The sequence below is a fragment of the Pongo abelii genome, chromosome 2 (assembly GCF_028885655.2).
Source record: "Pongo abelii isolate AG06213 chromosome 2, NHGRI_mPonAbe1-v2.0_pri, whole genome shotgun sequence".
NCBI classification, from domain to species: domain Eukaryota; kingdom Metazoa; phylum Chordata; class Mammalia; order Primates; family Hominidae; genus Pongo; species Pongo abelii.
The window spans coordinates 30440597-30456393 of NC_085928.1; the positions used below are offsets into that span (position 1 = coordinate 30440597).

Consider the following 15797-nt stretch of genomic DNA (forward strand, 5'->3'; position numbering starts at 1 on the left):
ACAGATCTCAAATTGACCCTGTTTGGTTGTGTCAATTCCAGTGTGCAAAGGGTTTTTAGGCTTTGAAGGAGAAAGGTTCAGGTTTCTCCAGAGAATAAACTGTAATTTTCCCTCATCTATATACCTTAAATATTCCCTAAAATGCATGAAATTATATTTCTTTGTTAATATTTATATCTGATCGATTAATTGGTCTATTTAAAATACGAAAGAATGGAATTAATCTGATTTGATTAAATTATCCAATTTGATGAAGCAGGCAATAGGCAGCAACTTTTGTAGGATAATTAAAATAACTCTTCCAGCAAATCCTGCTAGAGTTTGATCTTGAAAGCACTTACAGCTCAGCCACCCAAGTTCGTCATCTCTCTATTCCATGTCCTTATAGAAGAACCAACTGAATGAAGTATTTCATATCTGTATGGAAAACTAGAGGTACATTTTCCCTACCAATCTTTAGACCTTAAGAAAAATCAGAAGGCAAGTTTCTCAATGAAAGCAATATTGCCATTTTGGGTAGTACAGTCCTTCACTGTGCTTGAAGGGCAAGATGTTTAGTACTCCAGTGCCTGTCCCACAAATGTCAACAGTGGTCTCAGGTGATGAGACCACTGAAAATGCCCCCACCCTCTTACAGTCCCCTTTAGGACTGCAGCATTGTCACTGATGAATGCTGAGATCCATCCAAGTCATGCTGATAACTTTAAAAAAGCTTCCCTGATATAGGCAGCGGAGAAGCTGATTACTTGAAAATGAATATACTAAACAAAGCATTTTTTAAATTTAACAAAACCAATTTATATGTATATATATATATATATATATATATAATATATATATATACATATATAGATGTTGCTGGAGGATTTCACGTAGTTTTATTTTCCTTTGGTCTATAATGCCAGTAAAGAGTAGTTAGCATCTGCTTATCAGGTGAAAAGAATGATTTACAGTCCCAGAGTTCAACCTGTTGCGGATACAGGGAACAGAAGAACTGGACTCAACCCGCAGTTTCTGTTCAAGAAATGGTTAACATTCCAAATTAGAATTCTGGAGAGCAGGAGGTTGAAGACCACGTGTAACATTTTTGCAAAAGCTTAGCTACACCATTACGGGCAAATATACAGACTGAGATGCCAATGGACAGAGGCTACAGAAAATAAGGAAGAAAAAAAGGGACAAAGATAACCTTGGAAAGCAACCTGAGATTCTAACTCCCTACTGCCTCAATTCCAAATCCAATTACATGTCTAAAGGGAGCTAAAAGCTTAGCTGAAGGGTCACTTGAGATTCTGACCACATGGCAGGAAGGTACATGTCACACCTAACCTTTGCTGGTTTTAGTCGGTTCTGAGGACACATTTCCAGTCTTCTTCTTTTTTCTTGGGACAGGTACACATTTCCGGTCAAATGTAACAGGACTATATTGAGGGAGGCTGTTGAATTTTTTTTCAAATTCTTCATCCAGCTTTGCGGAGCTATTAAAAGGGGAGAGGGAAATCAATCAGCACATGACCAAATATGACACAGAAAATGACATGAAATAAATTTTAGGATATTCTATTTGAAAACAGGGTCTCTGGGAATTAGGGCATGTAAGTAAATTCTGTGCAAGGAAAAAAACAACTTTTCTGAAATGCTTGAGATTTACCAACACAGTTTTCTTAGTAAACTCATATGACAGGTTATGTTATTACCTTAGAAAAGTAGAAACATCATTTATAATATTAGAATATTTCTGAAGTGGGGAATTTGGCATTCTCTCCACTGGCATGGGAGTTTTTCATAAAGTTCAGTACAAAGCATACTCTATTCATATAGTTTCTCATTTTACAGACTCAAATACATGTATATATGGTAAGCTTATTGGTAATATGATATACTGGTAGTTTTGTAAGATTAGTTTCTTTAAAAAAATGTACTGACTACTGTTTGATTAAAACATACACAAACAAAAAGCATTAGTACTAGGAAAACATTCTGGAGAGTTGACTAGAATGAAGACAAAATATTCAATGAGCAAAGCAAAGCCAGTTTTCAACGAATGCAATGGCATAGAGGCAACATGCTTTAACTTAAATCATCAATGACTTCAGAAATGCCACCAGTAAAGCTGGGCAATCTCTGGGCTGGTGCTGACTGTCTCTAGGGTCCCACAGCAATGGCAACATGCCTGCTGGATCCTAGGCTGGCTTCTGGCTTTCATTAGGTGAGACTTATTAAACTAACATGCAACCTAGACAGATGGAAGAGGCTGTAGGACAACTGCTGTGCCTGGCAGATGGAAAATGGAAGGTGTATTGGGAAGAGGAGAGCAATTTTAGTACCAGCTTAAAAGAAGCAAATGTGTTAGGCTGCTAGCTAAGGGGTGTCCTAAAAATGTTTTTAACTACAACTGTTTTGGAGGAATATACAAGAGTTGAGAAGCAGAGATAAGAGGGTCAGATGACCAACTGAATGGTCAACAGGAAATGGCAATTGTGGAAGCACCCCTTTACTGGAGGGGGGATATACTCCAAGTCCCTCAATAGATGCCTGAAACCGCTGACGGTACTGAACCTTACATATGCTATGTTTTTTCCTATACATGCATATTGTACAGTGAAATATGATAGACAAAGGTATGATTTATGCAGTGGGTGGAATGAAGTGGGATGGCACGAGATTTCATCATGCTACTCATTGTGGTGCATAATTTAAAACTTATGAGTTGTTTATTTCTGGAATTTTCTATTTAGTATTTTCAGACCCAAAACCACAGAAAGCAAAAATATGGCTAAGCGGGAACTACTGTACTAAGTTCTATCACAGCAATAAAGGGTAACGGGTGGAGGTGATGTTTCCCCTTAATAACATCACCATTTCTCATTTAGTTAAAAAATGTTTATTCTGATGGAAAATCAGATACAATTGGATACTAATTAAATACTATCAGAAAGCTGTCTATAAGTTGTGAATTTTTCAAATACTCTGAATACCCAAAAGAAAACTGAAAATGTGAGACGTAACTCATAAGGTCTCTTGAGACTTTTCTTAAAAAGAGAACAATAATAATCATTTATGTTTTTCTTAGAGAAGTCTATAAAATTAGATCTGTCAATACTGAGAGAATTTTTCTTGGCTACAGTTAACAGGTAGCACATTTTCTGAGATAAAAAAAGGTTTAAAATGCTCATCTACAAATCTCAGAGCAGACTGACAGGAAATGGCATTTCTCCCTGCTTAAGTATTATACTGGCGTGTTCTAAACAAGGCAAACCCAAATACTCGAATCCTGACAGGCCAATATTTAAAGGGAGAAAGGAGGAAAAGGCACTGAAGTTTACTGTTAATTTAAAGCTATAAAAAAGCATCTCCCAGTTATACACATGTGCCTTCCTCAGAAATGATTAAAAAACAAACACATACAATCCACATACCAATCTCTTTTCAGGAACAGATTTTCAAGATTGTTTCACTTATCTTGTTCCTCAAAGAAACTTGATGAAAATCTCTCTTACAGCTTCAGCAGTTTCTAACAGAAGCATCAGAGAAATGCTTCTGTTGGGAAGCCTCAATGCTTGCTTTATTCCCCTAGGACCTCACACTGCCTACGTAACACCTGCTCCTCTCTCAGTGAGCAGACCCACAAGGCAGTGGCAGTAATTCTAGACTACAGAGAGCACTGGTCTAGATGCTTGCGGGTCATTTTAAAATGGTATTCTGCATTTAAACTATAATTTGACACTGAAATACGAGGATTTTCATGTCATTACTTAAGCAAAATGTAAGGAAAACTAATTTGAAGTACTCTGGATTTTTAAAAATATTAGAAATGAAATATATAAAATTATAAGCAAAATTAATGTGAAGTACTTTGGATTTTTAAAAATATTAGAAATGAAATACATAAAATTATAAATATATCATTTCAATAAAAATAATCTTAAAGAGCCAGCACTATGGGAAATAATTTCTACCTCACTACTTTGTGATGACCTAGAGCCTTAGAATTAGCCAGACTTGAAGCACTGTGACATCTAAGGAAAAATATATTATTCCACAAACAGATATGCAAATATTATGAATAAATCAAATACAATACACCCAATGCATACAATTTGCATAGCTTTAAACACACTTTTGAAAAAATATGGTGAATATAACAATGTACTTATTTCTATTCAAAGTATTCTTTTCAAATTGAGCCGACAAGAAATCTCAAGAATTTTCAAAATAGTCCAACTGAATATGCAGATACTTTCCTCACCAATATAAAGTACTGGATCTCCTAACTAACAAAATACTTTATATTAAGATGGTTATTAACAGTCTTTGGCATAACGTTAAATATAAAATAATTCTTAGTGATTTTATCTTGATGCATGCCATTGCTTAATACTGCATTTCAATATATAATTAATATATTCAATGTTATCTACAGCAGAATATTTGACCTAATATTTTTATCTTAGAGCAACAGAAGACAGCTTGAACAAAATAAAGTAGGCGATAGAAGCATAATTTCATTTACCTTACATTTTTCAGCTGTCATTTTATAAACAATAAATACATATAGTATGTAAAATGGGCAAAATGTAAACATGCTAATATTATCCATTCTAAGCTTCGGATGGAAAAATGCATCCCGGTGAAGGGATGTTGATTCAAACTCAGGTCCAAGTCTAAAGTCTATATATTTTCACTATTATCAAAATGTGAATGTTATTGTCATTCAGATGACCATGTTAACAGCAGGAATGATGTGATGCACTTGATTTGTGTTCACTAGGGTGCCTACTAAGATTGTAGGCAGTGCTGAGCGAGTAGTCAAAGAACAATCATGTGTAGTTAGTGATCTGTTTACCTTGAAAATCCCACCCACACTTGAGGCTTGTGGAGTACAGGTGACTGTGCTCACAGGCACTTACCCAAGGAGACAGTCTTCTTTTGGCTTTGTCTTCTTGAACTTCTTGCTCCCACTGGTCCCACTCTGACTAAATGTCCAGCTTTCTTCATTCCAACACCCTTCATGATCAGAGGAGTTTCCTTTTCCTGAGCTTCGTTTTCCTAAGAAAATTCAAGAGAAAGGATGTGTTTGGTATATGGGTGGGCGAGGGGAGATGATGTTAGTTGCTTCACAAGCAACCTCTTGACTGCTTGCATATCATTTGCATGAAGCTAACTGTAGCTATTTCAGAGTCCTCAGAGTGATTCATGCTGGACCATCTTTAATAATGGAACATGCAGAAAAGTGACTTAGAGCTTTTGGGATTAATTGTCATGTAATTCAACAGGTATCACATGACTCAAAGAGACAGCATAACTGCTGCTAGCTTTTCCATTCGAAAACCAGCCAAAGTATGGGAGTCCTTTGCTGGTGGGCACTATTCAGTCTAATTTCCCTAAAACTCACTGAACTGACATCCCTGGGGATGAAATAGGCCCAAGTATCTTCATTTGGGGCTTGTTAGACCTAGGACTCACACGTCTTGTTGGAATATAGCTTGGCAAAAGGTAGTCCTCCAGGCAGATGCTATATTTTAAAATAGAGAATTTATATAAAACACTCAATGGAATAAAGGTAAACAGGTTAACTATTTTCTGGATATTATAATGTTTTAAAGAGCTCTTCGGTTCAAGTGATGCACCCGCCTTGGCCTCCCAAAGTGCTGGGACTACAGGTGTAAGCCACTGTGCCTGGCCCACTTCATTACAGCTTTGATTACCTAATGAAGAGAGAAAGGCATTTGCTTCTGGAGCCTACAGGTGAAGATTCTGACAAACATACGTGCTTGATTCAGGAAATTCTACCAGTTTTCAAAACCAAACCTAAAGCTCTGAATATTTAATAATAATCTTTCAAAACAAACAGCCAGCCCATACCAGTGGGGGTAAAGAAGAGATTAAAATTACTTTAAATACATCCTGAGAACTACCTACAAAATGAATACACGTCCCTTAATGGTGCTAGAAAACATGTAAGTGAAATAACAAATAATTATGATCTATAAACCATAAAGAAATATACAAATGTAAGTTATTATTTTGATACCATATTGTTCTTTATGGCAGTTGTTTTCAATAGGTCTAAAGGTGAAATTCTGTTTGGTTTTTGAATTCTTTTCAGGTTTGTAGAAGTTACTCACCTCTGTCAACATTAGCTCGCAGAGAGGTGAGCATGCCCTCAGACACCAGGGTTTTATAAAGAGCACCTTTGCAAGACCTCTCGGATTTCCTGGAACCACAAGTTTCTATTTTTCTGTGACAGTCACTGTCCTCAGGCTTGGCCTGTCCTGATAGGCTGGGTGGTAGTGCATCTTCCATAGGGGTCAATGGTTCTGCTTTTATACCCTCTGGCGCCTCACCAGAAATGTTCTTGCTAGCAGAAATACTAATGAAATCTGGAGGTCTTGACTCTTTGGTGGTGTCTGAAGATTTCTCCTTTGACATTTTCTTCTCTCTTGATTTCACTTTTTTCTTTGGTGGCTTGGCATCCAAAATGCTTCCCTTGCCACTTGAGGATGTGCGGACCTTCTTGCGAGGGGTATCTCCAAGTTTCTCTATGCCCCAGTCTCCTTTTGCGACGGCTTCAATTGTATATATGACGCTCTCAATGTCAGACTCCGAAGACTGCCTCTTTTTGCAAGTCTTCTTGGGTGTGGATTTATCATTTCCATGTCGATCCATTTTGCTTTTCTTCTTTTTCTTTTTTAGCTTTTCTGGCTTGTTTAATGCTGCGGGATCCTCAATGATCATAATTCCATGAGGATGGCACATATGATCCTTTCTACTGGGAACATCACTAATTATTATCTTGCTACTGGCAGAATAAGAAAAATCAGGAAAATGCCTACATTTTTGATCTTCTTCTAACTCTTCCTTTCTAATTTCTTTGGGATTTTCCATTTTTATAGCCATTATGTCATCTATTTGCAATGCCTCAAAATTTCTCAATTCCTTAGAATCTCTTACATTTTCCTTAGCCGATTTTTCAAATTCTGTTTCCTTCTGTAACCTGGTTTCATCTGTTTTCTCCATTTTAATTTCTTTTTCTTCCTTTCCCTTCTCTGATTCTTTAATTCTTCCACCATCGGATTCTTTTGCTTTTATTAGCTTTGATTCTTCCATTTTCATCCCTTCTGATGCCAGGCACATCTAAACAATTAAAACAAAATGGGAGAGCACCCAAAAATATCCTTATTATTCCACCTTCAAAATTAAAGTTTTCAATTACATCTGTTTTAAAAATAATCAAAACACACTTTAAACTTTACAACAATCAGCCCACTTCTGCCAAACTAACTGAAATGAATCAAATTGATAGAAGGCTGTGGGCACTGTTATACAGTCATTTAACTCTCATCAAACGTATCTCTGAATTGTCATTTTCTAGCTTCAACAGAAGCTTTTCCTATGAAACAAGACCTGAAGAAGGAGGAAGGATTCAGAGTTGAAAGACCCAAGTCTGATTCTTAGTTTTGCTACTTATTAACTTTGTGACCCAGAATGAATCACTTAGCCCCTCACTCCTCTGTGGCTTCTGTAAAAGGAAAACGATCCTAGAGCCTATCTCAGAGGATTCTGTGTGGTCTAAGTGAAACGATGTACTTAACTGCAGCACAGGCTGAATATCCCTTATCCGAAATGCTTGAAAACGAAAGTGTTTCAAATTTTGGATTTTTTTTTTTTTATTTTGGAATGTTTGCATTATATACTTACTGGTTGAGAATTCTTAAACCAAAAAATCGGAAATCCAAAATGCTCCAATGAGCATTTTCTTTGAGCGTCTGTCTTGTTGGTACACAAAAAGTTTCGGATTTGGCAGAGTATTCTGGAGTTTGGATTTTCGGATGAGGAATGCTCAACCTGTATTTAATCATCCCCAAACTCTGTTCAGATATTTGCCTTTTCTTTTTTTCCAAGGGAAATGAGGAAAACAGAAATAATTTCTACCTGTCCACTTGAAATTAGAAATGATATGACGATTTGCTAAACAATTACAGAAGGTTTTGATTAATGAACAAAACATTATAGGTCCACAAATGCTGATAGACAACTCTAAAGTCATAAAAGCTCTGAGAACAAACTTGTTTTTGTTTTCTTAACTCATTTGCTGGCAAATTTGATCTGATGTGAACTCAGCTGGCTGCAAATTCTGACCTGAACCAACCTGAAACTTTACAGTCTTAAACAGTTTATTTCACTTACTGTGACCATTCATACTTTTCGTTATGGAATAGTGGTGCATTCAAATAGGCACTGGGGAAGTTACTTAGTGTAATATGTATCTACTGTATAATTTTCCTAAAATCTGAAAGATTCTGAACACCAAAACACATCTGGCCCCAATTTGGTTAAGTTTTTATATTTCTCATCAAAACTCCCCAAATTTCACATACAGAACATTCAAGAGGAAAGTTGCCATTTTCCTCTCTGGGTGCTCCCAGATACCTGGAAACTTTAATATAGACCTATTTTTTAAAAGGAGAAATTTAAGCTTATTGTAAAACCTGTTTTCAGTGCCTGGGTTTTCATTTATACACACTTAACTGCAAGGCTCCCAAAATGCCAGCCCCCATGGAGGACACTAATGATACAAAAATCAATAAGGTCAGGTCTGTCTGCCTTTGAGGAACTTATAAAGAGATTGATGATGCCGATTTGGTCAAGGGCAGCAAGGAAGTCTTAGTCATAATTCATTTTATCTACTTTGTATTAGCAACTTAGAAGGTAAAGAGTATTGGGGGTTGCTGAGTCAACGCAAAATCAAGCACACGAGAAGGAAACTGATCTGTTTTTAAAAACCATCATTTTATTAAATGGCAAGTTGTCAGAGATCATTACCATCTGTAAAATTCATTTTTAGGTGGATAATACCTTGAATTAAATACCAGATGCTTTTTTACCTCATTTTTCTCTTAGTATTTTCAATGCATCGCCAATCTTCCTGTGAGAATTATGTTATGATTAGTAACTCTGGGAAAAAATTAAAGAAAGGGTGGGGAGTGGCAGACACTGCAATTAAAAAGAGTGAACATGACAAGAGCACACAGCCCTTCAGATCATTCACAAGGAAGACATGAAATATTAAGGATTCACAACAGAGCTGTCTTTTTCAGGAACTCATGTAAGCTAACCTTTAGACCTCAGCAAGTGGCTATGAAGACTATGAACTTCTCTTTATTAAACATAACCAGAAATAAGATCAAAGCAAAATGTTATCTTAATTCTGAATCACTGAAACCTTTAATATTCCCTGCATGTTTTACTCTTATGGGAGAATGTACTGTTTTTATGTCAATTTTGAAATGATTTTTATTTTCCTTTCTCAACTACTATAGCCCTTCATGAATAACTATCCCATGTGGGGGGAGAGAAATTATACTAGTTCTGGAAAAAAGGCTAGAAAGGCATTCTCAAGGTAAATTTTATGTTTTTTCAACCACTGTCACTCTGGTGGCTTTTAATATGTCACTTCAGGAACCTTTACCTTACAGGCGCTAGTTTTTAGTGGTATGCTGACAGTTTGCATTTGCACAGGTTCATCTTAGCAAACTTAATAATATTTTGCAAACTCTATTCTAGGCTTCAATATATTTCAAAATGATTCTCTCATCACCCCTGATAGGATTCTACAGCTAGGAATGAAATGGAACAAACACAGACATTCACTCTGGGGACATATTCTGGGAAAGAGCACAATATTTCTTGTGTAGGTAATTACACCGAACACTAGTCATGCTTTACTTCCTCATTTCAGGCTCTTAAAATTTTTTTCACAAACAGAGTATGTTAATCCTAAATTATAGGAAAAACAATTATATTGCTGGAAGTGAAACTATACATGTAAATCAAATAACTCTGAATTAAAACTACAAATCGCAAATCTACTCATTAACCGAAAACCCAATCAGACTCTCAGAGTTGGGCGTCACTCTAGAGGTTTTCTACTTTAACCTACCCAATGCAGGAATTCATTTTACTACAGTATTCCTGAGAGTCAGTTAACCAACTTTTGCACAAAGACAGTGAGCATATCACTCTATCAGACAACAGTTCTGCTTGAATTTTTAAAATATTGAGCAAAAATCAATCAGCCTCAGTTCTGTTCCCTGAAGCCACATGAATTCACTCTTGCTCATATGACAGACATAATACTTGAAGACAGTCTTTACATTCCCGTAAGTCTCTTCCCATCTCCCTTAACAGCTCATCACATGTAAAGGCTTCCACACTTCAAAAGTTGGGTCCCTCTTACCTAGGTGCAGTAGGTGTCCTGAAATGAGATGGGTTTTATTGAAAGGGGCTGGGCTCATGACCAAGCATCCTAGTTTGCTTAAAGCCACAACAGTAAGCTATGTAACTTAGACTTGAACCCCTATGAGGAAACACAGGCTAAGAAATGGGGTAACAGTACATCCTACATTGGGCTGTTGTGAGGCAAAAGTGAAGAAATGTATATGCAAACACAACTTGTAAATGATACAAAGCTTTACAAAGCTTGGGGAAAATGGATACTTCAAAATTTTTTCTATCTATCAGATTATCTATCTATCTATCTATCTATCTATCTATCTATCTAATCTATCTATCTATCTAATCTATCTAATCTATCTAATCTATCTATCTAATCTATCTATCTAATCTATCTATCTATCTAATCTCTATCTATCTATCTATCTATCTATCTATCTATCTATCTATGAATGACAGGTCGTGCTCTATTATGTAGCCTGGAGTGCAGTGGCATGATCATAGCTCATGGCAGCCTCGACCTCCAGGGTTCAAGTGATCCTCACATTTCAGCCTCCTGAGTAGCTGGGACTAGAGGTTCATGCCACTATGCCCGCCTCCACCCCCTCCCGCGCCCCCCCCCCCCACCCCGTAGAGAATAGGCATCTTGCTATGTTGCTTAGGATGCTCTCCAACTCCTGGCCTCAAGCGATCCTCCTGCCTCAGCCTCCTAAAATGCTGGAAGTACAAGCATGTGCCACTGCATCTGGCTGGCTATTTCAATTTAACAATATCTTTCTAAGATTATGTTCCTAGCCTATACTAGATGAGAAGGGGTAACTATTTGTCAGTTGATAGGAATGCTCTTTTAATGGGACCCAGAGATTAATTTTTTTTAATAGGTCACATTCCTGGCTTGTATTGGGTTTATGGTCATGTAAAATCCTGGATTTCTATACCCACATAATATGCTGGTAAACTTGATCTCTCCTATTCTGTATTTTTATAATTTATGTTTTGCACTTAGATGCAAGACTTTCCATTTTTTCTTATTAAGTTTCTGTCTTCAAAATGTGAATTATCTTCCATCTTTGTATTATACACACATTAAATAAAGCTGCTTTTCATGTCTTTGTCCAAATCTTTGGTAATAATGTTGAGCAAAACATGGCCAAGGACAGGGCCTTCTGCCAAACTTCTAAAGCCCTTTCATGAAGATGATTTGAACATTAATAAACGTCAGCAACCTTAGAATGTTTTTTCTACTCAACTCAAAATTCCTCCCATTTTGTTCACAAAACATTATAACATTATCTGTCAAAAGTCTTGCTAAAATCTGGATACAGCATGCCAACAGCATTCTCTTACTCAATTTTATGACCAACCAAATAGAAAATGAGGTTGGCTTTTGTACCAGTCAGGGTCTAATTAGGGAAATGGAAGCACCTAAAGCACAACTAGCAGCGGGAATTTAAGGCAGGGAATAGGTTAGTTACACAGGCCATGAAGAACTGAGACACCCAAACAGGAGGCGGTGATGCAACACAGGGGTTAGTGACAGCAGAAAGCCACAGAAGAAACAAATGCGGAAAGAGTGACACTGAAGCCCATGGGACAGGTCCCTAGTGGAAGATGGAAGCATGGGGCACTTATCTGGAGAGCACTGGAACATGGAAGAGAAGCTGCCTTTGCCTTACCCTGATGCCTCTTTACCAGTTCCCTCTTGACCCTAACCTGGCTTCTCCCTTCCTCCCATCTCCCAGTCTCCTGCCAGTGTCTCCCATTAGTAGAACCTACATGGAAGCAGGGGACACAGGAGCCAAGGAAAGGCAGTCAGCAGTCACATGGGGCACAATGCAGTGGGCAGGGCAAAGAGACTCTGGGATGGCACATTTGACAATGATCCTTTTCAGACAGACTTTGATAATTCTCTGTTTTCTTCTTCTTTTCTGTGGATTCAAACATGATTAGAATGATTTTCCAATTAAAATAATTTTCAAAGGTTTCTAGGAATTAATAGTCTGTATTTTAGAAATCAGGCTTATTCTTTTTAAAAATTAAAGTGAACTTTTCCCCTTTTTGTTCCTATTGAGCTCTCCTATTCTACACAACTTGTCAAAGATGATCAAAAGTGAGATTGAAACCCAATTTGCAAGGTCTTGTGGTATCCTACAATCTGTTTTTTCTGTTGTCGGAAACCTGAATTAATATACTAAGACCATGTGTATTGTATTCTAGCTTTTCTCCTTTTTTAAACTGGATATATATCCATGGAAGAGAAGCTGCCTTTGCCTTACCCTGATGCCTCTTTACCAGCTCCCTGTTGACCCTGGCCACTCCCTTCCTCCCATCTCCCAGTCTCCTGCCAGTGTCTCCCATTAGTAGAACCTGCGTGGAAGCAGGGGCAAAGGAGCCAAGGAAAGGAAATACATATGTATTTGATACTTTAAGTTATGGGATACATATGCAGAATGTGCAGAGTTGTTACATAGGTATACACATGCCATGGTGGTTTGCTGCAACATAAACCTATCATCTACATTAGGTATTTGTCCTAATGCTCTCCCTCCCTTAGCTCCCTATCCTGTGACAGATCCCAGTGTGTGATATTCCCCTCCCTGTGTCTATGCGTTCTCATTGTTCAATTCCCACTAATGAGTGAGAACACGGAGTGTTTGGTTTTCTGTTCCTGTGTTAGTTTGCTGAGAATGATGGTTTCCAGCTTCATCCATGTCCCTGCAAAGGACATGAACTCATTCTTTTTTATGGCTGCATAGTATTCCATGGTGTATATGTGCCACATTTTCTTTATCCAGTCTATCTTTGATGGGCAATTGGGTTGGTTCCAAGTCTTTGCTATTGTGAACAGTGCTGCAATAAACATACATGTGCATGTGTCTTTATAGCAGAATGATTTATAATCCTTTGGGTATATGCCCAGTAATGGGATTGCTGAGTCAAATGATATTTCTGGTTCTAGATCCTTGAGGAATCATATTTTAGCTTTTTCTAACTTTGATTTAATATACACTTATCTTTTTTTTTACCTATACTTTTTGGTTTGATCATAATTTTCCTTGCCCCCCCCGACCAAATGGTGACAAAAGCAATAATTACATAGTTTGCCTTCTCTTGTTTCCTGTTGGCTTTACCTTCTCTAATCCAGACAAAGCCAATTTCTTTATGTAGCTCTAAACAGTTAAAAATAGTCTTAAGATTTGTTTGTTTTTGCCCAAGCCCTACCTCATACTGGATTTTAGAGTAATTTTTTTCTTACTAGTCAATACCATACTTTTGTATTTTTGTATTTCTCCTTGGTCGTCATGCAAGATTTTCTTTTACAAATGAATTCATTAGAGTTTATGCATAATCACAATTTGAAAAAATCTTCCTCGTTCTTTTACTGAGATTGTATGTGTATATGTGTGTGGAGAGACAGACAGACATTCTCATTGACCTTGGTCCTTTTTCCATTTTAGTGCTTATTTGCATGTTCAGTCTCTTAATTTTTTTAAACTCACTTTTCCTTATGTCAAAAGTATACATTCTATTTTTTAAAGCATTTTCCTTCTAAAGCATTCTCCTTTTAAGCATCTTCTTCTAAGCACTTTAGTTTCTTGTCTATTAATATGAAAATCATTACAAGTAAATTCCACAGTTTGTCTATTACTATGAAAATCATTACAAATAAATTCCTTAATTTTTATTTTTGATATTTGTTATACTGCATATCAGGCATTTCCACAAGATATAAACAAAACCTGGAAACAGCTAGGAATGTAGTAACATTTATAAGACGCATCACTCTTGGATGTAAGCAAATCCTTGGCCTTTCCCGTCCTCCCATTCCCCAGTCTCCAGCCAGTGCCACCTACTGGAGGAACCCAGGTGGAAGCGGGGGACATGGGAGCTGAGGAAAGGCAGTCGGCAGCCATCGGTGGTTACTGTTTTGTGTAGTCAGAAAGGTCTGACAGTGATGTACTGGAAGGCAGTTTCAAAAGGCAGGGATGGGCCAGGCGAGGTTAGCTCACACCTATAATCCCAACGCTTTGGGAGGCTGAGGCAAGAGGATCGCTTGAGGACAGGAGTTTCAGACCAGTGTGGGCAACACAGTAAGACCCTGTCTCAAGAAAAAAGAAACACACACACACACACACACACCCCCACACACCCACCCGCAAACCCCCACGAAAAGCAGGGATGCTGGAGCCGGAGCCAGAGCCAGACTGTCTAGGAATATAGGCAGGCTCTGCTACTGATTAGCTATTTTCCCTAAATTTTTTTGTGCCTCAGTTTCTCAATCTATAAAATGTGTATGCTACAATTACTGCCTTGGGAAAACTGTGAGGTTCAATGAGTTGCACATGTAACAGTACTTAAAATAGTGCCTAGTACAGAGCTAAAATAATGTATCGTAATAACCGTCCCTCTGGGGCCTTATGCCATATGGAATAAATACTAGCTTACCAGTAATAGTCATATTAGTATCATTAATAGCATGACATGTCTTTGGTAGACTGCTTTGCTCTAAGTGTTCATTTTAGGGTTGAATGATTCTATCATTGGGGGAAAAATATTCAACAAAATGAGATTCAGGAAGACCTCAAATCAGTTGTCTTTCAAGAAGCAACTCTAAGAAACATGTAAGAAAGCTCAGTTCTACTTTGGGGTACAAGTAGATCCACTTACATCTACTTTTGGATGCACTCATCAACACCGTAGTAGGACTTACAAATGTATGCATGGATGTGCACACAGACAAGCACACATAAGACATAAAAGAACATAAATCAATGTGAACTCAAGTGAATAAGGCTGCATTGTGGGAAACAGAATTAACGGCTGTTATTAATTTACTCAAGCTGTCCTTAATAGAGGGTGAGTTATTAATCAGGCTTTGAAACAGTACATGCCTCAGTAAATGACAATTTATTCTTCTAATATTATTTTAAATTGGACAATAACCTTTTTAAAAAGTAAGACTGAAAAATCATCTAGACACTTTGCAGAGATGGAATTCCCGTGACTGCATTCAAAGAAGTTAAAATGTTAATGTTTTAAATCAAATGATGAGCATAAATATTTGATACCTATCGTCTATTCCCTCAGGTACTACTTTATTTTTTTATAACTGTAACTCAGTGGGCATAAAATGTATTCTGTTCACCTTTGGATTCTCCTCCAAGAATACCCTAGTACCTTTCAAAAAGAAGGCATTCAACAGATAATTGTGTTTAATAGGATGGTTCATTAGTTCTGAGGTAGTCTATGAGTCTAAAATGCATTCTGATTCTTGTAAAGAGTTACTTTACAAGTCTATAAAAAACAATGCTGGCTGGGTGCGGTGGCTCACGCCTGTAATCCCAGCACTTTGGGAGGCTGAGGCGGGTGGATCTCGCCTGAGCCTGAGGTCAGGAGTTCGAGACCAGCCTGACCAACATGGTGAAACCCTGTCTCTACTGAAAATACAAAATTAGCTGGGCGTGGTGGCGTGTGCCTGTAATCCTAGCTACTCAGGAGGCTGAGGCAGGAGAATCGCTTGAACCCGGGAGGCAGAGGTTGCAGTGAGCTGAGATCGTGCC

The 15797-nt window shown here is 37.6% G+C and overlaps 1 protein-coding gene across 31 annotated transcripts in view; it reads right to left on the reverse strand.

The window, feature by feature from the left end:
- The window catches only part of BBX (BBX high mobility group box domain containing), a 280471-nt gene that overhangs the window by 31244 nt on the left and 233430 nt on the right, over window positions 1-15797 (reverse strand). For all 31 annotated transcript variants that reach the window (XM_003776175.5, XM_003776174.5, XM_054551569.2 and 28 more), the window contains 3 exons: window positions 6129-7137; window positions 4911-5049; window positions 1330-1478 (listed from right to left, as the gene is read on the reverse strand). In XM_003776175.5, the coding sequence (XP_003776223.1) occupies window positions 1330-1478; window positions 4911-5049; window positions 6129-7137 (1297 nt within the window). The remainder of the gene's footprint in view (window positions 1-1329; window positions 1479-4910; window positions 5050-6128; window positions 7138-15797) is intronic.